General features: G+C 34.9%; 1 protein-coding gene across 2 annotated transcripts in view; it reads right to left on the bottom strand.

Moving 5' to 3' along the window:
* CNST (consortin, connexin sorting protein) overlaps window positions 1–24485 on the bottom strand; it is a 73152-nt gene extending 48667 nt beyond the window's left edge. For both annotated transcript variants that reach the window (XM_006188108.3, XM_014562129.2), the window contains exons 1-2: window positions 24260–24485; window positions 1052–1480 (exon numbers count right to left, since the gene is read on the bottom strand). In XM_006188108.3, the coding sequence (XP_006188170.1) occupies window positions 1052–1430 (379 nt within the window). In that variant the 5' untranslated portion in view covers window positions 1431–1480; window positions 24260–24485. The remainder of the gene's footprint in view (window positions 1–1051; window positions 1481–24259) is intronic.
* Between the last annotated feature and the right edge of the window lie 5 nt (window positions 24486–24490).

The raw sequence follows: 24490 nt of genomic DNA, 5'->3' as shown, positions 1-24490 counted from the left end.
TTTACACTTAGGTCTTTTAAGAAAATGCTTTCATATCTCTTGTCAAAAATTATTTTAATTTGCTTTAAGTCTGCTAAGGAAAAGCAAAGGAAAAGGGATCAGTTAACTGGAAAGCCAAACGATAAGTAACATTAAAAAGTTATCAAATTGACCTACTGAATAAATAAGGATTGATTTGTAGAAACTGGAAAGTTTCACATTTTACTCCAAATAAACAAATACAAGTAAAAAAACAGGATATAGACAGACTGACCATATTTCTAATCAGCCAAAGAAGCAGAAGAGTGCAGAAGATGAGAGGAGACACTCTATTTTGTTCACTAGAGCCTTACGCCAACTGTTGGTGCCAGTCTAGGATGTCCAGAACTCTCTAGTTCCACGTTTCTGATCAGAAATAACCAGAGGCTGCCTTTTCCCAAGAGCTCCCTGTGATTTTGGCAAAAAACCCCATAGCTCCAAAGTTTAACTGTGAAACTTATACCAGATGAGAAATACTCTGAATTACTTTGTAACCAAAGTAATATAAAGCTAGATGTCATTCAACATTGTTATATAATGTATATTAATCTATGTTAATGTTAATTACTCACCTACTAAGTGAGATGGAAAGATTCTATAAAGAGGCTGAGTAAAATTGTACTAGCCCATAAACTCCCAGGTTAGAAATCAAAGCCAAAGTGATGACAGAAGGAAATTTTTAAGGCTAATATTGGTAGATACTAGTCTAATATAGGAAGGAGGCTATATATATTTAAAGTACCTAATGTGAAGACATGTACAAAGAATGTCATTTCAAAGCATTTGTTATAGCAAAATGCGGGACCAGGCATAAAGAAACGGTTAAATAAATTATGGTACACCCATGCAATGGAACACTATAGAGACATGTCACACGCAAGGCATACCACACAGCTGTGCCCATATGTGTTATCATAGAACTAGCTCTGGAATATATTGAGAAGAAAAGCAAGAAGCAAGAGTACACACAGTATGGAATGGGAAGATGGTTTATTCTTAAAGAATAGTGTAAATAATAACTTTCTAAAAATACCTTGTGATAGCTTCTTAACAGTGCCTCTTTTGCTCCTTGAACTTCTTTTTCCAGGTGTTTTTTGATCCTTTCCCAGGAAGGCCGGTCCATCTCTGGCGCCTTCACAAGAAGTGTTTTCCGAGTTCTCACTTGCATCCACCTCACAGCTTGGTGTGCAGCTTTCATTATTGTTGAGACTGTCCTGCTCAAACACTTCAGGTTTGCCCATTGCACTGTCACTGCTGGTCAGAAGCTCATGGCCATCCCCATCAAGTTGATTTTCATTTTCATCTGACGCAGAGGGCAAGCATGTCACTATACTTCCCACGCTGTCATCAGGATGACGTTCATCTTGAGGTTCTATCTGCAGATTATATGTAGGAGTTTCGCTGTCATCCATTAGAGCATCTTTTGTTGAATCACTTAAATTTCATTAAAGTCTTTCAATGTCTACAATGACAAAAAGAAAAAACTACTTCATTTTCTAAACTCTGGATTTTCAGTGATCTTTGATTTTCTTCTTCTCTTGGATTGTTTTACTTTGAGTAGAAAAGAGAAGGAAATGACCAAAGCTCATTCCTACTACTTCCACCCAACTCGCAATCCCACCAACATCACCTAGTTCCTGCTTGAATACAATGGTTCTCAACCCTGGCTGCATGTTTATTACATGTGACGCTTGTCAAATTTCTATCTTAGACGTATGAAATCAGAATCTCTGGGAATGGAGCCCAAGTACTGACATATTTTTTGAGGTTTTCTAGATTATACTAAGGTGCATCATATTGGAACAAATGCCTTGATGAAAGAAAATTTTGGTTAAATGAGGTTGTCTGCTAAAACGAATCACTTATATTATATCTGGACACTTACCAGACAACTGAAAGTTAGCTGTGTAAGTCCTTATCTGGCCAAACAGCAACAATATTTGCAAATGAAAACATTTAGAAATATTTTCTAAATAAATTGGAAAAAAATATGGGTGAAAATTCAGGTAGCATTTTTATTTATACTATATTCTCATTACATGCTTTACTTCCTAAATATAAGCCCTGAAAAGTACCTTAGAATTGTCAGCAAACTCCTTTTATATGATTTTTGAAAAAGAGAGGACCATGATTAACTCTAGGCTATTTAGTCAGACTTGGAAAAAATCTAAATCTGCTCCAAGAATCCTTCCAACATTTTAAGGATATACCAAATAGATTCTAAGCCCTTTATCAGTCATGTTTTATCCCTTCTCATCATCCAAAAGTATATTACACTTAAGAAAAGTGATGCCAGCCAGATCTAGATATTTTTATGCTTGCCAAGCATTACTGTGGGTTTGAAACAAATACAATATTTCAGTAATTTTCAGAAAAGGAGACAGAATGTTTTAAATTCTTCAAATTAATAAAAAGAAACATTTAATTGCTCTTTAGAAACAGTAAGTATACTGTAAATAAATATATTTTATATTTAAATAAAGTACAATTCTTCAAAAACATGAAAACAAAGGACAAAATAAAACATGAGCCCTAAACCGATCATATCGTATGCTTTCAACTTATTTTGCAACTGGAATATTTTATTTGATTCAGACATGAAAGTACCGTTTGTCAAACATAAAAACATCTAAATCTGGCTAGTATCATTTTCCTTAAAGTATATGCTATGTATCTCCACCAATAGGTAGGTAATATAAAAAGTAAAATGATTTAACTTAACTAGAATAACTTAGTTTAGATTTAAAATGAATTCTAACTGGGGTATAATTTTTAATTTAAAAGGTTATTATTTTAATGAAGCATCTTCAAGGCTACTATCATGAGATAATCCAAACTCAAATGAATTTAAAAATGCATGTGGCTAAAATGGCAAAAGCAACCCAAATGTCTACTGACAGATGAACAGATAACTAAAATGTAATATATTCATACAATGGAGTATTATTCAACCATAAAAAGGAATGAAGTTTTCATACCTGCCAACACATGGATCAACCTTGAAAACATCATGCTAAGTGAAATACGCCAGACACAAAAGGATAAATACCATGATTCCACTTACATGAAATATTGGTAATAGGCAAATTCATAGAGTCAAAGTACATTACAGGGGCTAAGGACAGAGGGTGGGGAAGGGAGTTACAGCTTAATGGTTACAGAGATTTTGCTTAGGGTGATGGAAAAGATCCAGAAAGAGGCAGTGGTGATGGCTGCACAACAGTGTCAATGTCATCAACACCACTGAATTGTATACTTAAAAATGGTTAAAATGGCACATTTTATGTCACATATATTTTATCACAGTAAAAACAGTGAGAATTTTATGTGGCTATGTAGGAGAAATGTCAGCCCTTAAAACTGCTAACAGCCCCAGTTGTTTTCTAATTCAAATAATCAACTTATTTCCTGACATGTATTTACAGTTGAAAGTAAAAAGGTTTTATTTTACCTGAAAAAGACACAGAGTTCTCATGCCAAGGGGGAAGGTGGGAAGCAGAAGGTGTCCAGAGCTCCCCAAACAATAAAGTCACCTCTTGTTGTGTCTCTGTCATGCATCAGAAATGGTGCCAGGTACTTTACATATCTTATTTCTAACTCTTCAAACAAGCCTACGTGGGGAGTATTCATACTATGGTTTAGATGAAGCATCTCAGGCTTGGAAAGGCAAAAGTAACTTGTTTAAGATCATATTCCTGGAAAGAAGTGCAACTGGATCTGAAACCAGGTCTTCCTGATTTGAATCCTGTGTAGTACGCTTACTGGCTGAGAACACAGGCAGAACAAGGCTCAAATTCTGGCCCTGCCATTTAACAAACTCTGTGTGTGACCTTAGGCAAGTTAACATCATCTCCAGGCTTTAATTTTCTCATTTGTAAAAGTGGAGAACTGTAATACCTACCTCGAAGGTCATTTGTGAGGTTCAGACATGGCTGGTGAAGCACTAATAGAGTGCTTGGCCCACAGTAAATGCTCAAGAAAAGTTACCCATTTATTACTTCTCAAGAAATCTCACAGATTGGCATTAAACACTCTGGCTTACTCAAGTGGGTCTGTAGCCTTACTGAAGGTTCAGAAACGGCTTTTCCAGACCTCCTGGAAATGATTTGGTTCCTGATGATAGACTAAAGCTAACTAGAATCACTTGAGAATGTTCAAGTATTAATTTATGATACGGATATCTTATTCAGTTCCTGGAATGCTTAACTGTCTGTTCTGCACACCATTTAAGATGATGAAGATCCCTAGAAATTAGTGATTAAGGCTCCTTGGTGAGTATAAAATTACAGATCACATTTCGCAACTTTGTTGAGTGTCATGCACCAGGCCCTGAGTTAAACTCTTCAGACCAATACTCTATGCATCAGCTGAGATCCTGAGGCCGCACTTACTAATCATGCTCTGTGGACAATGTGGAGAAAGTAAGTGAAAGAATACTTCACTCCAGCTGTGGTATACCTACCTCAATGAAGAATCTCCACCCTACATTAGAGGACACATCTTTAATAATCAAGAAGTTCAAGTTCCTGGAAGTTCTCTTTCCCTGGGAACTGCTGGATCCACACAATACACAATATCCTATGCAGCCCACCTTCTTCTGTTGATAACTTTTTTGTTTTTTAAAGACATACTAATACACTATTTAAGTTAAATAGCTATTAAAAGTAAAGTAGGCCTTCCTTTCTTTGGGCCTCAAGACGTTTTGCCTCCTGTTATTTGATGAGGATGTAACTAGTTTAATTCTCAAAAAGCTACTTTGTAAACTACTTCCTAACACTAATACAGTCTTTCTAAGGTGTGAACATTCTGTAATTATTCTTAATAGACCTCTACCAAACTCTTCAAGGTTTTGCTCAAAAGTCACTCCAATTTGTCTTCCCTGACTTCTCCATTCCAAAAGACCCATATGTAATGTACGCCTCTAGTGCTCTGTACCACATATGGAGTCCTTGTCAAATATGGCTCTGCACTATATATATTTGCATGTGTGTCCTACCAGATTTAAGCCATCTGAATACCCATAACCTAGTCATAGGTAATTTTTATTTTTTACATTGTCTAGCCCTGGGTCTTACACTTATTAGATACATGAAGGATTAGGAAACTTATTTGGCTTCTACCTGTATTCCTAACAAATTTCAATTGGAACACTTCAAGCAATAGGATAACTTTTTTTAAAAAGTATAGTCGGTTTACAATGTTGTGTTAATTTCTGGAGTACAGCATAGTGATTCAGTTATACATATGTATGTATATATATTGCTTTTCATATTCTTCTTCATTATAGGCTACTACAAGGTATTGAATATAGTTTCCTGTGTTAAACAGTAGGAACTTATTGCTTATCTATTTTATATATAGGAGTTAGTATCTGCAAATCCTGAGCTCCTAATTTATCCCTCCACCCCCCTCTTTCCCTCCTGGTAACCAAAAGTTTGTTTTCTGTGAGTCTGTTTCCGTTTTGTAAATAAGGTCATTTGTGTCATTTTTTAAGATTCCACATATAAGTGGTATCATATGGTATTTTTCTTTCTCCTTCTGGCTTACTTCACTTAGTATGACCATCTCCAGGTTTACCCACATTGCTGTAAATGGTATTGTTTTATTCTTTTTATGGTTGAGTAGCATTCCATTGTATATATATACCACAATTTCTTCACCCAGTCATCTGTCGATGGACATTCAGGTGGTTTCCATGTCTTGGCTATTGTAAATAGTGCTGCTATGAACATTGGGGTGCACATATCTTTTCGAATTTGAGTTTCTTCCAGATATATGCCCAGGCACTGGATTGCTGGATCATATAGTAAGTCTTATTTTTAGTTTTCAGTAATCTCCATACTGTTTTCCATAGTGGCTGCACCAAACTACATTCCCACCAACAGTGTAGGAGGGTTCCCTTTTCTCCACACCTTCTCCAGCATTTATCACCTGTGAACTTTTTAATCATGGTCATTCTGACTGATGAACTTTAATGGGATTTCAAATTAGTATAGTCTTATTGCTTTTGAAAACAGTTATAAATAAGTAAGTATTATTTTTGTCTCTTCTTCCTCCTCTTTCCTCTCCCTCAATGCTACACCAACGGAATTTCAAAAGGTTGATCTTCATGTACACCTGTATCTCACTATATGAAAGTTCCTGGGCTAGAGAAAATCACAGGGAGAAAGAGACCCCAGTTGATACAGTCTTTGAATACACAGGAACATTGTATGACACCCTGAGCTTAGAAGTACAGTTGAAATGGCATTCAAAGTTACTTGCTCTATCTAAACTGTCTACTCTGTAAGAGCTCCTATGTCCCTATGTCTGTACCAACTCTCACAAAAAAAACAGCAATTTACTACAATCAGTGCACAGCACTGACTATGGCATATTTTGCCTTTTAAAAACAAGATACTAAGTGCTGTGCAAGTTCCCAGCCTCTTGTGGCAAAACAGAATTCCAAATATGTACACCGTACAAAAGTTATTTGACATGTTGACTCTGTACAGCTGAAGAATTTCAAGCAATCTATCCAAATGAGGCTTAAATAAGACTTGAAAAACAAACCTTTGAGGAAGAAGCTTTAAATAAAGTAACAGACTAACAAGAATAAATCTACATTTGGCAAAAATATATCTCAATCCCAGGTATGATATGACTTTGCATTCAATTCACCTTAATGGATATCTGGTAAGATTGAACATCAGGTGTTACTAACATTTAAAAATAAATTTATAGGAATGGTTAAATATATAACATTATTCAATTATTTTATTACAATGTTTTAAGAAGATTTTGAGTGCCTTTTTTCTGTAATCCATATAAATTAGGCCTAAATACTATACTTTTACCACTGATAGAGGCCAAGATTCTTTTTAAGAATTAAGATGCAACCCCAAGTTTAAATTTGGATGACTTAGAGTCACACCAAAATTCAGAAGACAGTTACCAAACCAATAACATATTCTATTAACTCTAAATTTAAACCTAGCGGGGAGAGGATAGCTCAAATTAGGGGGAGGGGATAGCTCAAATGGTAAAGGGCATGCTTAGCAAGCATGAGGTCCTGGGTTCATTCCCCAGTTCTTCTTCTGAAAAGTAAATAAGCCTGACACCTTCCTCCAAGGAAAACAAAACAAAACAAATCTGACTACTCATAGTTAACTCAGAATTCAGGAGGTCACTATATGCATATGTTGTGTTTACGATGGTAACTACACATCACTTTACATTTTGCCGTCTTACTCACCAGACGTGTTCCAGTATCACTTATATCTCATTGCTAAATCTACAGTATTCTGTGCTTAATGTTTTGTTTAGACATATGTACCTATAGGCAATATTACAAATAGTACACCAGCAATCAAAAGTATGCCCCAGAAGAAACGATTCTCAAAAATTCTGCAGTCCAAAATAAAAAATTCATTTTTCATTGAGACCTGTACATATAAAATACATATATATAACTCAAACAAAGATTTCTCAAAACTAAACACACACGAAGCACTCTGATACCTTCTCCATTCTATTCAATACTATTTCCTATTTTTTTAAAATGCTGATCAAGATCTGCTAGGTAGATACCATACCCCACTGACCACAGCAATTAAGGCAGTTTCTAGGAATTAATCGTACCTCAACCTGAGGCCCTCCATCTGAGCACCAGAGAAGTTTGCAGTTATCTCCAAATTTTTTCTGAAAATGATGCAGACCATCTGAAACTCAGACATAAACTTCACTTGAAACGTAATCCCCATAATTTTAATATAGCAATTTTTGCTAATTTCTATTATTCCTTACACATTACAATTTAGCTAAAATACTATGCTTGATTCAGAGTCCCTTACTTGAGACCTTCAGCTATATTCTACATCTGTGCTAACCAATATGGTAGCCACTAATGACACAGGCTACTGAGTACTTAAATATGAACAGTAAGACTAAGGAACTGAATATTTACTTTTACTTATTTTAATTAATTTAAATTTTAAAACAGATATTAATTCAGTTATTGAAAAATGTATATATGTTTAGAACAAACTGGTAATATGAATCTGCTTTTCCACCTATAAATTTTGGGCAATTTAAATATAGATCAAGCATTTCCAATTTGGATACACTTGGAAAAATGTATCCAAATTGAGATGTGCTATATTTGTAAAATATACACCATATTTCAAAGACTTACTATGAATACAAAGAATGTAAAGTAGCTCTTTAATAATTTACAATACTGACTGTATGCTAAAATAATATTTTGATCTAATGGATTAAATAGTTATTAAAATTAATTTCACATTTTAAAAAGCTTTTTCAATGTGGTTGCTAGAAAACACAATTCTATATATGGCTCACTATATTATATTTTTTTTAGACAACATTGCTCCCCATGATACTGCCTTAATAGTACCACAGTAGCCAAAGTCATGGCTCATGACGAAACACTCTGCTCAGGATTCTTTCTGGTTAATACAAGTTATGCTGTTGGCATTTCCTGGTTATAGACATATTATTACTATAATTAAACAACGTAAATATCTAATTAAATAAATAGATACTATAAGCTTTTAAAATTAATTTCTAAGTACTCACTTACATTCTATTTTCAGGATGTAAACCCCAGGATCAAGTTATTCCTTTTTTGTACTTTCTCTTATTCAAGATATTCTTGGTACTTCATAAATATTGAATAGTAATTATAACTAGTAAGACAGGCTTCCAGTAATGTTTACAAATACTTTAATTTCTATATAACAGTATGTACAAAAGTAAACCAGGTTGTTTTAATATTTTTTAGTAAGAATTAAAATACCATTTCATAACAAGGAATTCACTCTTAATACAGAAGAAAGATCACAGAAAATTTATGTCTGAAGGAGGATAAAAATAAGACAAAATATACAGCAAACTACAAGAATATAAAAGGAAAAACAAGAAAAATAGATGATCAATTGTAGTAAAATATGAAGGCAATCATTCTAACAGAGAATACAACATGGATTTTATTTATACAGAGAAAGTACTCTTAAGATCTATGAAGAAATTAACCAGAGCCATGTGACTCATAAGCCCAAAACAATCTTGGGTCAGGTAAGCTGAGTGAAAGGAAGTATAATTTGTTTCATTTTCCTCAGTCCTCCCTCAGTTCACGATAGCTTATACATCTACAGGGCCTTTGAGTTCAAAATCCATCGCATAAATGGAAATGACAGGTCAAAAGCCTAACTGTGGGTAAATCCAAGCAGTGCAAAGATAGAGTCACCTCTCTCCTCTTCCCTCTTTCTTATACACGGGCATATACAAATTTTACTTAAACAATAGAGACGCAAATCTCTAAAACAGTGTGAGTGCATGGACATCTTCAGGTATCCAGAAACATTACATTTAGCTACAATTTCTAATAATTTTTTTCATTTAACAAGCATTAATTATAAATTTTAATATATAATTATATATAATTTAATATATAATATATATAATTTTATACATCAGGCTGACTGAATTTATGATTTAAAATGCTCCTAGAATTTAACAACTTCTATTATCACTTGAAGATACAGAGTAGGCAAATCACAGCATATGAATTATCAGTAGCAATACAAGCATTTTTTTCAGTTATTTTCACAGAGTTAACATCACATACTCCGAGAGAACCACAAATTAGAAGATGGAGTCATTTCACTAGGTTCATACATTAGTTATGTTTATTTGGTTTTAAATGCAACTTTATTGTAAAACTTACTGCAACCATACTTTGAAGCCACAGCTAACAGAAGCTAGAACTTGAAAATACTTTTTGGTTCAGACCATAACCACCCCTTTTAAAACAAAAGTTATGCTTACCACTACATATCTACTATATATCTTCATGAAAACTCGATTAATAATTTTTAAACTTTGAATACTTTGCTACACAACTAGTAATATAAAGCAACTTATCTGCACTGTGATCATTAAATACACACATAAAACTACATATTTTGTTTTAAAAGGATAATTCTTGTTAATATAGTGATAAGAGCAAATAGTTCATTAGTACCTTCCCTTAAGAGGCCAAATCAAATAGCATTATCTGAATAAAGTTAATTATTAACATCAGGCAACAATTATTGAATATTTTCTAAGTATCAATAATTATTGAATATTTTCTAATATTTCTTTAGGCAGTGTTTCAGTCATATATAATTTAATATACATTTATGAATTTTAAATTATTCAAATTAAAAATTATACATTTATAAGTTTAACATGTAATTCAATCTTCACACAGGTCCTACAAAGTAGTTCTATAATTATATCCGTATTATAGAGAAGGAAGCAGCAGCAGAAAGATTAAATAAATAGGGCAAGGTCAAACAGTTGATACATGGCAAAGTTATGATTCAAACTCAAAGAACCTGACTCCAGAGCCTGTACCTTTAACCACTATAATCATTTTTATACTAATTTTAAAAATCAAGTGTTCTCATATATATTTTTTGTAAACATCAAATTGCTAGCTTTAAGGAAATGGCAACATGAACAACTTCTAGTATCCTGAAAATGTTTTTCAGATATATAGGGTTTAGAAAACAAGCTGAGGCAAAATAACGCAAAACCCACCAATAAGACTATTTATTTGTTGTATTTTTTAAATGTGATGAACTCACTTCTTTAGGTTTACACATTAATTTGTATAACACCCCGTTAAGAGACCATCATCGAGAAGTTGGCATGTACCCTTGTACACACAGAATAATTTCTACTAGGCAGATCACAGATATTTAATGCACCAACATTACAGCCTTTAGCTGTAATGGGAAAATAAAGGGGAAATAAAGGGGAAATAAAATACAAGAGTGTTCAAACTTTAACAGTATACCCCTAATGAACAAAGAAATTGATTACACATATATTCATTGTATGCATGTTTGTTCATAACTTACATGGACGTATACTGAACTAATATACATGTGTATATTCATTTTTGAATATATATAAAAGTAAACATTAGGAAACGATGAAAGAATTCTACTTCTGGCAAGTGCAGACTAGTTCATGTCAGACAAACCCTCCTGCTGATAGCAACTAAGGAAGCTGGCAGAGAGCTTCAACTTGGAGGCCAAAAAAGCTGAGCAGAGCCTTGAGGAGACCTACAGAGTTGGCAGAAACAACAGAGCTCAGAATTTGCCAAGAAAGAAGCCTTAGGCTTTCAAGTAGGACCTAAAAGGGCTGCTCCCTAGAAGAACAGGTGAACCTGAAATAGACCAGCCTTCACAGGGACTACAGCCCAGTAGGATGACTTTCATTTCTGGATGAATTAAGATGATTTGCCCTAACATGGCTGCCGGCCAGCATATAAATAAATCCCCTCTGGAAGAAGAAATCAAACAAAGGCTCAAATTATCTCCACAAGTTTTCATCTATAAGGCACAGAATAGAATCCAAAGTAACCAGGCAAAAAAGAGATCAAGATTTGACCAAAAAAATCTTGGAGGAAAAGCAGTTAAAGAAGCAGATTCCTTAGGAATCCATATACTAGAGTTAACTTACAGAAACTTTAAAATAACTATTAACATGTTCAAGGATGTAAATGGATAGGTGATAAAATTTTAGAAGAATTGATAATATAGTGACAAAAGCAAATAGTTTATTTTGCTTTTTAACCAAATCACTGCATTTGAATTTTCAAAAATCAAATGGCTATTCTAGCTCTAAAAAATACAATAACTGAAATTACTCCAGAATGGGAACTCAAGGGTAAATTTATTAATTTCTAAAAGATTTTTAGAATGAAGAAATGAGTATAACTCTGCAGCTCATGCAAAATGGTGTCTAATAACAAGATAAAAAGATGTAAAATGTGACATCAGAAACATTAAATGGGGGGAGTGGTGAGTACAAATGTAGAGCTTTAGAATGTGTTCAAACTTAAGTTGTTACCAACTTAAAACAGACTGCTAAAAATAGAAGCTGTTATATGGAAGCTTCATGATAACCACCAAGCAAAAACCTGTAACAGATACAGAAAAGATAATGAGAAAGGAGTCTAAGCATACCCACTAAAGAAAGTCATCAAACTTTCAAACAAAGGAAGAGAGCAAGAGAAGAAAAATGTCAGAGGACTCCAATGTGAGATATAGGATGCTGACAGGAAAGGAAAGGGCCAGTTGAAAGAGAGAAGTGAAGTGTAACAGGAGAGACATTCTGCTATACAAATAATGGTACAGAGACTGAGGAGGTGGGAAGGCACCCAGGACACAGGCAGAGGGACTATCCTTAAACAGAAGGGACATGTTTTTCATTGTGACAGAAGGATTGGGGGTGGTGGGGGGAGGTAATGTTCACATTGAAGTTAAGTAAATGAGGCATTTCTATTTAGTAATATATCTTTCTCAGGGAAACAGGGAGTAGGGTATCTGCTGAATGGGGGAAAGAAGTTGGGAGCAGGGGCTTGCAAAAAAGAGAAGGTTTAAAACAGCCAGTGGAAGTTTGTAGGGGCTGCTGCTCAGGGCCCACTGAAATGAGTTCACTACAAATTCACAGTCTCTGTTTTACTTGGTTATACACACTGTCTTCAAAATCAATCTCATGATGCAAATAAACCACAAAACAGCAGCGAAAAGGAGGCTCTTTGACCTAACCTTCCATGTGAGTTCAAAGCATCAATAGAAAAGATGGAATTTCCCCATGGTAATGGAAAGAGAGAGATTTCTTCAGTCCATCTCAACACCAATCTTCACTTGTACTCCTGTTCTTTAGTCCACACAGCTCGCCATTCTTCTTCCTGCCTTTATACGTGGACACCTGAAAGCAGTTTGTGAAATACTTGCGTCTGGTTTATTTCATTTAAAGAAAAAGAATTCTTAAAATCCTAGACTGGACTGTAACTGTACTCAAATGTATACCAATTTTTTTTAGTAATAGCACTTCATTTAAAAAATTATTTTATTTTTTATGGAAGTACTAGGGATTGAACCCAGGACTTTGTGCATGCTAAGCATATGCTCAGCCACTGAGCTATTACCATCCCCACAAGAGCACCTCATTTTAACCTACCACTTAGATCTCACAAATGCTGTTCACTAAACTTTTATGTTCTGAATAGGTTAGAAACATCACATCCCTAAAATGCCACTTCTTTGGTTGAAATTAGTTTCAAATTTCATCTTATTTCCTCTCAGCAGTTTGGGAGTTTTATAATGTAGATACAAGACTAAATTCTTGTGCCTATATAAGAAAGTCAACATACTGATTTAGGGACTCAGAAAACTTGAGTTCTAGTATTACCTCATTTCCTGGAATATAAGATTCCTCCAAACATTAACATCTGATGATTCTAGTTACTAGTTTCCAAGTTCTCCATTATTTGTCTTGTACTGCCTTAAGTCTAAAACAAATATCACTTTCTAGGGTATTATTATATGAGCTGCAATCACTTGTTACCTACTTAAAAAGTATAGCTACCACCAAACTCACATATTTTCTTCTGCCTTTCCTTATCTTGAAAACCAATGATATAAAGTTGCCCTTTGAATGGAAATGAGTCTCCTGCCCTACTTCCAAAAGAATACTAGTTTTAAACAGTTTACATAATACAGGTGTTAATTCTTTGTTTTTTACCCAGTGCACTTTGTAACCAAAAGCACACATTTGGCAAGCATCAAAGGTTTATAATCAGGACACAAAACAAAGCCAATACATTTCCACATGAAGACTGAACTTTGACCTCAGAAATGGACTGCTTTAACCAAGCTAGTCGGAGGGTAATGTAATCCTGTCTACTATGAGCAAGCTATACTAACTAGATACAGTGGGAGAAAAGGGAGACAGAGAAGACACAACCTTCCCTTAAGTGTTTGTACTCTAAGGTGTCAATATCCAAAATATATAAAGAACTCATACAACTCAATAGCAAAAAAACCCAAATAATCCAATTAAAAATGGGCAGAAGAAGCAAGAATAAACAAATGGGACCTAATGAAACTTACAAGCTTCTGCACAGCAAAGGAAACCAGAAGTAAAACAAAAAGACAATCTATGTAATGGGAAACAATTTTTGCAAATGAAACCAACAAAGGCTTGATCTCCAGAATATATAAGCAGCTCATATGACTCAATAAGAAAAAAATAAACAACCCAATCCAAAAATGGGCAGAAGACCTAAACAAGCAATTCTCCAAGGAAGACATACAAATGATCAACAGGCACATGAAAAAATGCTCAATATCACTAATTATTAGAGAAATGCAAATCAAGACTACAACGAGGTATCACCTCACACCAGTCAGAATGGCCATCATTCAAAAATCCACAAATGACAAATGCTGGAGAGGCTGCGGAGAAAAGGGAACCCTCCTACACTGCTGGTGGGAATGCAGTTTGGTGCAGCCACTGTGGAAAACAGTATGGAGATTCCTCAAAAGACTAGGAATAGACTTACCATATGACCCAGGAATCCTGCTCCTGGGCATATATCCAGAAGGAACCCTACTTCAGGATGACACCTGCACCTCAATGTTCACAGCAGCATTATTTACAATAGCCAAGACATGGAAACAGCCTAAATGTCCATCATCAGATGACTGGATAAAGAAGATGTGGTATATTTATACAATGGAATACTACTCAGCCATAAAAACCAACAATATAATGCCATTTGCAGCAACATGGATGCTCCTGGAGAATGTCATTCTAAGTGAAGTAAGCCAGAAAGAGAAAGAAAAATACCATATGAGATTGCTATATGTGGAATCTAAAAACAAACAAACAAAGCATAAATACAAAACAGAAATAGACTCATAGAAATAGAATACAAACTTGTGGTTGCCAAGGGGGCGGCGGGTGGGAAGAGATAGACTGGGATTTCAAAATTGTAGAATAGATAAACAAGATTCTACTGTATAGCACAGGGAAATATATACAAGATCTTCTGGTAGCTCACAGAGAAAAAAATGTGACAATGAATATATATATGTTCACGTATAACTGAAAAATTGTGCTCTACACTGGAATTTGACACAACATTGTAAGATGATTATAAATCAATAAAAAATGTTAAAAAAAAAAATGGGCAGAAGAACTAAACAGACATTATTCCAAGGTGGAAATGCGGATGCCCAAAAGGCACATTAAAATATGCTCAACATCGATAGTCATTAGGAAAATGCAAATCAAAACTACAATGTGATATCATCTCACACCTGTTAGAATGTCCATCATCAAAAAGACAAGAGGTAACAAATGCTGGTGAGAAGGTGGAGAAAAGAGCCTCCTTGTGCACTGTTATTGGGGCTGTAAACTGGTAAGCCACTATGGAAAACAGGAAAGGAGGTTCCTTAAAAATCAAAAATAGGACTGCCATATGATCCAGCAGTTCTACTTCTGGGAATATACCCAAAGGAAATGAAAACACTAACTCAAAAAGATAGCTGCACTCCCATGTTCATAGAACATTATTTACAGTAGCCAAGATATGGAAACAACCTAAGTGCCCATCAACAGATGAGTGGATAAACAAGTTGTAGGGTACATATACAATGCAATATTATGCCATTATGAAAAACAAGGAAATTCTGCCATTTGCAACAACATGGATGGAACTTGAGAACATTATACTAAGTGAAATAAGTCAGAAAGAGAAAGACAAATACTGTATGATCTCATTTATATATGGAATATTAAAAAAAAACTCATAGAAAGAGATCATATTTGTGATTACCAGAAGCAGGGGGAAGGGGGAGGGAAAACTGGAGGAAGGTGTCAAAGGTACAAACTCTCAGTTCAAAGAAATAAATACTAGGGGTACAATGTACAGCATGATGACTATAGCTAACACTGCTGTATGATATATATGAAAGCTGTTAAGAGAGTAAACCCTTAGAGTTCTTATCACAAGGAAACAATTTTTTTCTTTTTTTGCTTTCTCTTTTTATCGTCCCTGTATGAGGTGATGGATGGAAGTCAAACCATTTATGCTGCACACCTTAAATTTATACAGTGATGTATGCCAATTATATCTCAATAAAACTGAGAGAAAAAGAAGAGTTTATACTCTAACAGGAAAAGGCTGCAAACCTTGTCCTAACCTTCCTTCTCCTGCAAAAACCTTTGCTACAGAGAAGAATGTGATAAATGGCAGGCAAGTTCTTTGAGAATTTAGAATTACACTGAACTCAGAATTACATCAATATCTTATAATAACCTATAAGGAAAAAGAACCTGAAAAATGGTGTTTTATATATATATAAAACTGAATCACTCTGCTGTACACTAGAAACTAACACAATGCTGTAGATCAATTACACTTCAATAAAAAAAATTTTAAATAATTAATCACCTTTCTTCAAAATGCACAGAGGGCAAACAAATAAAAAACAAAGTATCCTGCAAGATACTAGAGAAATATAAAGAGAAATTTCTGAAGTTATAAAAAAATAAAAGGTAAGGTATTTGAGGAAGATCTGTTTTTTAAAAGAATCACTGTGCCTTTTCTTATAAAATAATCTATTAAAATCATTTTGTCATACCTAAAGTATTACTAAAAAATGAAGCTTATATATAGGAATCCTTACAAAACTATAGCTGCTTATAAGAGTTGAAGATCTATAACTAAGCTCAAATTAATTCCATGGTTCTTACCCTTTTCTGGGTCACGGACCTTTTGAAGAATCTGATGAAAGCTAAGAATTGCCTCCTCAGAAAAATACACATATACCACCACTAAGTTACTAATGTTATTTCAAGGGACCCCTTTGAAGTCTATTCTTGGGCCTGAGGTTAAAGATTCTGATTATTCTCAAGAAATTACATTTTACCCATGTCAAATAGGTAGCTACTGTTTTCTATTACTGTAATAAAATATCTAAATAAATATTTATGATATTAATCCTTACTGTGATATGGGACATAACGCTGATATATACTGATTCATATCTTCAGCATACCGAAAGTTAACAGAAAGGCAGGAAAGGAGATAGGTGTAAAAGTGAATATGCTTTCTTATAATTAGTCATTCAAGAAAAAGCACTTTGATTGGGGTATGGAGGTGGGGGAAATTCCGGAGTAAGGCAGTTTATTCTAGGTAAGAAACTCTAAGAAAAGAATAAACCAATAGAGAAAAAATTTGTCCCAGAGGAGGATACCTTCCAATGCTTTGAAAGACTATTGGTAGAATACAATTTTCCCCCAAAGATGTTTTATTTCTGTGGAGAATATTCCCTAAAGAAAACACATATGACAAAAGAGACACTATTAATATATACTCTAGTATAGTCTATTCTTGGTGCAAAGTTTCCTCTACTCAAGTCCAGAAGACATCAAAAGTAGGATGAGAGAGATCAACGGATTCTGACTGCTAAATTAAAGTTTCTGTTCAACTTTCATTGAAGGAAAAAACATTAATTTTTGAATAATCATGTTTTCCTCAAGTTAAAACTTTTTTCTCTCTGGAGCACTATTACTTTTGTTGGCATTGGCATGACAAAGAACTCAACAACAATTTTCTGAAGGAGAGGAAAGAAGAAAGGAGTAAGATTTGTTGTATTCCTACCCCCTCCCCACCCCAAGTTTATAATAAACCATGATCAGTCTGACTTTGAACTTTCCATGGACAACAGAAAAGGGAAAAAACAAAAGATGAGGAAAGGCAAAATAAGCAACAGGGGATATCATTCTGGATATCTTTCCACATACTCTGAAGTCCTGGAACAAAATGGAAACTCTCCAGCAAAGGCTATACAAAATACATGGTTTGTTATACAAGCACATGGAAACTGTAGTTTTAAGACAGACATTCTTAGAATATCTGTTTCCTCAGTCTAAATAAGTGTTCCTGGAGCAGAATTTTAGCTCATAAGTTTTCTGCATAGATAGGTACAGTCTTTGAGGCTGGCAGGGAAGGTAAGCCACATATTCAAAGGTCAAAGCCCTGTTGCAGGTCACTAGGGAATCCCTAGGTTTTCCCCAGACATACAGCTGAAAGAGGATTAAAAGCCTGTAGGCATCAAAATCTACAAAATTATAATTAACCAAGAAGCCCCCTGATACAATAACAAACTACCTCCTAAATTAAACACTTTTAAACTTTAGGTTATTTTGAAATATATCTTTCCCTGGCTAGTGAAAATAGGATATTTTGGTGGATGGAAGACCTTTAGATCAATTTTAAACTAGAGTTCAAATATGACCAATAAGGCAAACCATTTTGCCTTACAAAACATTTATTATATGACTAAACTAAGGAAGTCACATGACATTGCTTCTTATTTTGGCTCTTTACTCTGCTTACCTAATGTTATTGATATGAACTCTATTGGCATTACAAAGAACTCCACAACAGAGGGGAGGATATAGCTTAGTAGCAGAGTATGTGCTTAGCATGCCTGAGGTCCCAGGTACCTCCATTAAATAAACAAACAAACAAACAAACCCAATTACCTCCCCCCACAAAAAATTAATAAATAAAAATAAATGAATGCATTCTTATAAAAAAAAAACCCTCTACAACAATTTTTTAAAAAATTATTGGAGCAAAAGGAACCTAATGATTACTTTGTAAATTGTTCAAGAAAATAAAGCCTAATGACTAAATTTGGATTAAGAAGTTACAAACGGGTTAAATAAAGCCTGTTTTTCAGAAAACTGAACTTCATAATTTTCTAATCAGCGTAGTTTCTCAAACTTCCAGTCCTCTTTTCATCTGAGTTGAACATGAGGGAGGAAATCATGTCTGTTAATGTCTATTACTTGCTATGAATCTTTTTAAGACTTGATTTAAATAAAACTTTTTCATGCTCCACAAGTGGAAAGGAGAAATATTTAAAGTTGTCTTTGGTAAATACAGAACTACCATATAACCCAGCAATTCCACACCTGGGTATATATCTGAGAAAACCCCCACTTAGTTAAAAAAGATACATGCACCTCAATGTTCACAACAGCATTATTTATAATTGCCAAGATACGGAAGCAACTTAAGTGTCCATCAACAGATGACAGAATAAAGTAGATGTGGGGTGCATGCGTGTGTGTGTGTATTCACACACACAATGGAATACTACTCAGCCATAAAAAGGACAAAACTTTGCACCTGCAGCAACATGGATGGACTTGGAAGGCACTATCTAAGTGAAATTAGTCAGAGAAAGACAAAGTATGTATAATCATTTATATGTGGAATCTAAAAACTGTAACGAACTAATAAATATAACAAAAAAGAGGTGAATTCACAGATATAGAGATCAAACGATTGGTTACCACTAAGGAGTGGGAGGTACAAACTTTTGGGTATAAGGTAGACTACAAGGATGTGTTGTACAACACGAGGCACACAGTCAATATTTTGTAATAACTGTAAATGGACTGTAACGTCTAAATATTGTATAAAAAGTTTTTTTTTTAATTTTAAAAAGTAATCTTTGGTGCTTCAAAAGAGAAAAAAAACTCTACTAGGCTTCAATAAATAAAATGCATATTCAGAAAAATAAGTCCTTGTTGAAAAATCTTAAGCATTTTCAGTTCATCTAAAAATTATTTTTAAGACTTAGTTGTACCTGCAGAAGAAACAGTGAACAAGAAAAACAATGCATGCATAAAATAAAAATACAAGTGGTATGCTCTCAAATACCGAGGAACAACAGCATTCTTTACCTTATTATAAAACTCACATATTTTAAGAAAATTATTTATTTCAAAATCTGTAATATAAAAAATGCTTTCAAATGTTTGCCTTTGTTCAAATTACAAAACCTCAGCCACCTAACTTACTGGGTTTTCAAAATGCAGTAAACTGCAAACACAGAAAGAATCTAAGTTTTTATTCATGTAGTAGTTTTCCAGGAAAATCAGGTTAAGTATTCTCACAGGAGAATTTAACAGGTATGACAATTACAAAAATTGTTAGTTTCTAAAATCTCCTAGGTACTGGCAATTAAAATATCAAATGCCCAAATGTCATTAAAGGTGACTAAAACTGTAGCTTACTGCTTCAGAATTCTTACTGTTACAGTCAAAGAGAAAAATAATCTTGATTTTTCAGTATTTTGACAAACACACACTATCTTTCCTTTCCACATGGCTAATGAAGATGAAACAGAGAAAGTCTGAAGAGATGGCAGGGAGGAAGTGGTATAAAGGTAAAGTTTCCATCTCCAAATATGTTAAAGAACAGAATCTCAAAACTGTGACTTAAACAATTTAAGAAATCGCAAACTATTATAAGATTCAGAATTTTTTAATGATTTTTTTAAAGATTGTTCAGACATGATTTTAATTTTTTACTTTCATTTTATAGTTCTGTTTAGGTATAATTGAGTAATGATATATTTCTTTGAAGGATATTACAAAATAATTATGAATCAAATGTATGAAAAACAAAAGTTTTCCCTGGTTAAAAGGAAACATAATTTTCCCCAAAGGAATGATTTAATAAAGGAAAGCCTGTATTCACGTAAATCTTCAAGGCTTAGCAGGAGAGCATGCTCATAACAGTATCAAGACACAGATATATCGAGTGTAGAACTTCTCAATAAAAATATAATCCTTGTAGGGGCCACTTAAATCGACTTTTTTTTTTAATTGGAAAGTGCCAGACTATCAATTATTCTTCCTCAAATAACTAAAGAAATATTTGCTAAGACTAAATTGTAGGAACAAAACAATATATTCCCTTTGTTATCCAACTAAAATGGTATCAATGGATAGCCATCTATATTTAAATACAAATGAAATTACTGTATTTTCCTACAGAATGTGCATGCACCTCTCAGGAAACAAGCAACATCTAATAAGTAACCCCTTACTCAAATCCGTCTTTGATCCTTTAACTCTCCACACACTGCCAACACTGTGCTAGGTCTATACTGACTAGGTAATTTAAGATTTCTTTATACCATAAAAGTTGTGGAGGGGTGAATGTATCTCATATTAAATTATACTGAATATTAACTAGGCCTTCAGGTGAATTTTGACACTGAATTTTGACATTAAATGTAGATGTAAAACAGTGCAGCTAAAATATTATTTAGGAAAATTTACCAGAGTACAGAGGTCAAGATAAGAACAATAATGGGTCCTACTGATCCCTAATGCAGTCAATGAGCTGCAGGGTTACCTTTCCAACAAGGCTATCTTTCAGTTGTGACAGCTCTGAACAAGAGATGGTTCCATGCAAATCACCACCTCTGTTGCAAAAAAAACAAAAAAAACAAAAAAAAAACCCTTAATACCATCCCTAGGGAATATGTCAGTAGCTTTCTATAAAAACTGCCATATTTCCTTTTAAATTTACCTAAAGCACCACACACAAATGTGTGTGTGTGTGTGTGTGTGTATGTGTGTGTATGTTACTATTTCTCAGGCTCCCAGTTTTTTAGAGGCAAAAAACATAACCTCTTCCTTTCTAAATTTTGCTAAAGAGATTTTATTTTTCCTTTGATAACACTATCATACAGAGAAGCACATTTACAAAACTCTGAGCCACATTTGAAACTGATACAGAAAATAAGTCTATATTAGCAAGTAGTCTACCTGTTTGCTATAAAGTTCAATTTTCTTGTGGGTCTTCAAGTTCTCCCTACTTAATATCAACAGATACAGTAGACAAAGACTCATACTTTGCTTTGACACATTGTTGACATGCAGATATAAATAACTATAACAATGACACCCCAGGAAATGACTGAGCACTCAATTCACCTTATGACCCTCACTAAACAAGCACTGGGTACCTGTTTATCCTCCTCAGTGTTATTAACACTGTCAACACTAAGAGAAAGAGACTTTTTGGAACTTTCTTCCTGCTAGAATCTTCTCAGTTTGAATATCCCAGCACCTTAGGAAAAGGATTTTTAAATTTACCCCATAGAATTTATCCCAGGCTCTCAGGGTAAAAAAGACATCTTAAGAATCACACAGTAATCCTATAGGTACATGCTGCCCAGTAAGATCTTAGCCATCAAGTAGCTATATGTAGCTACTGGCACTTGAAATGTGGCTAGTCTGCATTCAAATGTACTGAAAAATGTAAAATACACATCAAATTTCACAGATTCAGTATGAAAGAACGTAAAATATAAAATATCTCATTATTAAACTTTTAAAACTGATTACATGTTAAAATTATATATATAGGATTAAATAAAATATATTAAAATTAATTCCACTTTTTTTTTTTTAGTTTGTTAGTGTGACTAGAAAACTTTAAACTGTTCATGTGCCTTGCTTGCACTGTATTTCTATTGGACAGCACTACTATAGATACACAGCCTTAATTCTGATAGCAAACAAAAACTATTACTTGGCACTTCCCAATTACAACTGCCATATAAAAGCCAAAAGAAGAAAAAACAAAAACAAAAACAAAACAGTACTTTGGCTTCTCCACCAATTTAAATGAGATAATAACAAAAACAACTAAATGAGTATAAAAATAGTCAATAGAATCACTTTGCTCTGACATGAGTTTAAAGAAAGATCACACTACTTCAAAAAGGCAAAAACAGCACAGGATACAAAAACTACACCTCTTAAGAAAATAAGAAGGGAACTATACAAATCAAGTTTTTCTAATAAAGTAGGTCTAAATGCTGATTACAAGGTTCATCGTTAAAGTGAAACGGACATTTCTTTCATTTCTAGCACCTGGGGCCTCAGAAAAACAAAATGTATGATTTTGTCTCTTTTATATTCAAGTACCTTCGATCACAAACAAGCCATTAAGATAAGAAGGGAAATAATCACCATGACCTAATTCTCTTTTCCAAAATCAAAAGAAAATAATATCACTCAAAAGCAAAACTAAAACCTACATCAGCATCTCTAGGGCTGAGTAGCCTATCTTTGGTCCATAAACATTATGAAATAAGCATTATTTTAAGGTAAGTATTTTCTACCACAATTTAAAAAAACATATTTTAAAAGTGAGAAAACAACACAGCTCTATGAGTAAACCATTTCTTCCTCTATGGTAACACATCATTCTGCTTTGATTTCAAAAATGTTTAGACCTCCAGGGCTCTTGGGGGAAAAATTCAATGTATTTATGAATCTACAAAAGTATTTTTATAAGGAGAGAGAGGGAGTCAGCTCAGTAAAGGATGGGTGGGGTGGAGCTCTCCCAGGTGTTCATTAGATGCAAGAATAACTTATAGAGAACTGTCAACGGGGAAACTGCATTAAAAAAAAATTTTAAAAAAAATTAAGACCAAAGAGCTCGCAGGGCTTTTACGACAGTTGCTTAGATACTTTCTACGGTGTCCTAACAAATTTATTATCCGAAAAAGTCCGTATTTGGCTGTCAATTCTTTATCCATTTGAGATTCATCAGTTGAGTAAATCTTCAGACTTCTATTTGCTAGGTGATACATACCTTAGAAGCCTTTTCCTTGTGCATTTAAATGCCAAGCTCAATTACGCTCCCGGTCAACTAAGCAGAAAGGATTGTACATATTTTAACATAGGAAGTTGACTGGCTGCAGTTTTCTGCCTTTGTGGAAAGGGTGATTGGTAAAGTTCTTTCTAAGTATAATACTTAAATCCTGAAATCACTCTCAAATAATTGAGTCTTCTAACATTGCCCAATAGTTAAAAAGACTGCCAAAATTTCCATCAGAGCATCCTATTTTTAGAGTCTTTGGAATTGGTCTTTTAAATTGCATTCCACAGTACGTGTTTGACTAAGTTTACAAAGGCAACAAAACAAGCATCCTAAGACCTTAACCTTTTAAGCTTAGAAAGGAATTTTACGCTTTTAAATCTTAATCTTTCTAATAGTGACTTTAAATCTTTTAAACATGCAAATTAAAAATAAAAATGAAGGTAAATACTGGCCCAGCGGGAGGAACAGAAGGGAGACACTAGGTGGTTCCTGACAATCAAAGTGGTGAGGGAGATAAAAACAGGTATGAAGGAAAATAAAAACCACCCACCAGGGTGGAGAGACGGGGCTGCAGGCAGCGGGACAGAAAGGAACAGAGGCGCCGTGGAAGCCGCAGGCTCCTCGGCCAGCCGGGCGAGAAATGACTTCTGGCGCGAATGCCCCAGGGAGAGAGATATGGGCGCGCTGCGCAGGAAGAGACCACGGAGGCGAGAGAAAAGAGAGGAAAACAGGGCGCGGGGATAGAGCGGAGGTGAAGGACCGGGGCTACACGGCACCGAGGGCGCAGAGGCGGCGCTGCCTGAGGAGGACAGCGTAGGAGAAGGAGCGAGGGGAATCCCAAAGGCTTCCCCCCGGCCGCGAGCCGGCCGGTCTCCCGCGTCCCGCTCTTGCTCTCCTCACCTGGGAACCGGATACGAAAGCAGGGCTACCGCCGGGCGCCGGGTCTCTCCCCAGCCTCGCTCGCTGACATGGCGGCCGACGAGCTGTCACAGAGCCTCCTCAGGTCTCCCGCCGCTCGGGTGGAGGAGGCACCTCTCGTCTTCCCGCCCCGCCTCCCTCTGCACACCCCTCCCGGCGGGCGGGCAGGCGGCAGGCCGCCCGCGACCGCGGAGCATAGAGCGCGGGCGGCTA

Source organism: Camelus ferus, chromosome 23 (genome assembly GCF_009834535.1).
Source record: "Camelus ferus isolate YT-003-E chromosome 23, BCGSAC_Cfer_1.0, whole genome shotgun sequence".
NCBI lineage: Eukaryota > Metazoa > Chordata > Mammalia > Artiodactyla > Camelidae > Camelus > Camelus ferus.
Note: the sequence above shows the minus strand (reverse complement) of the source record. Positions and strands in the feature narration are given on the sequence as shown.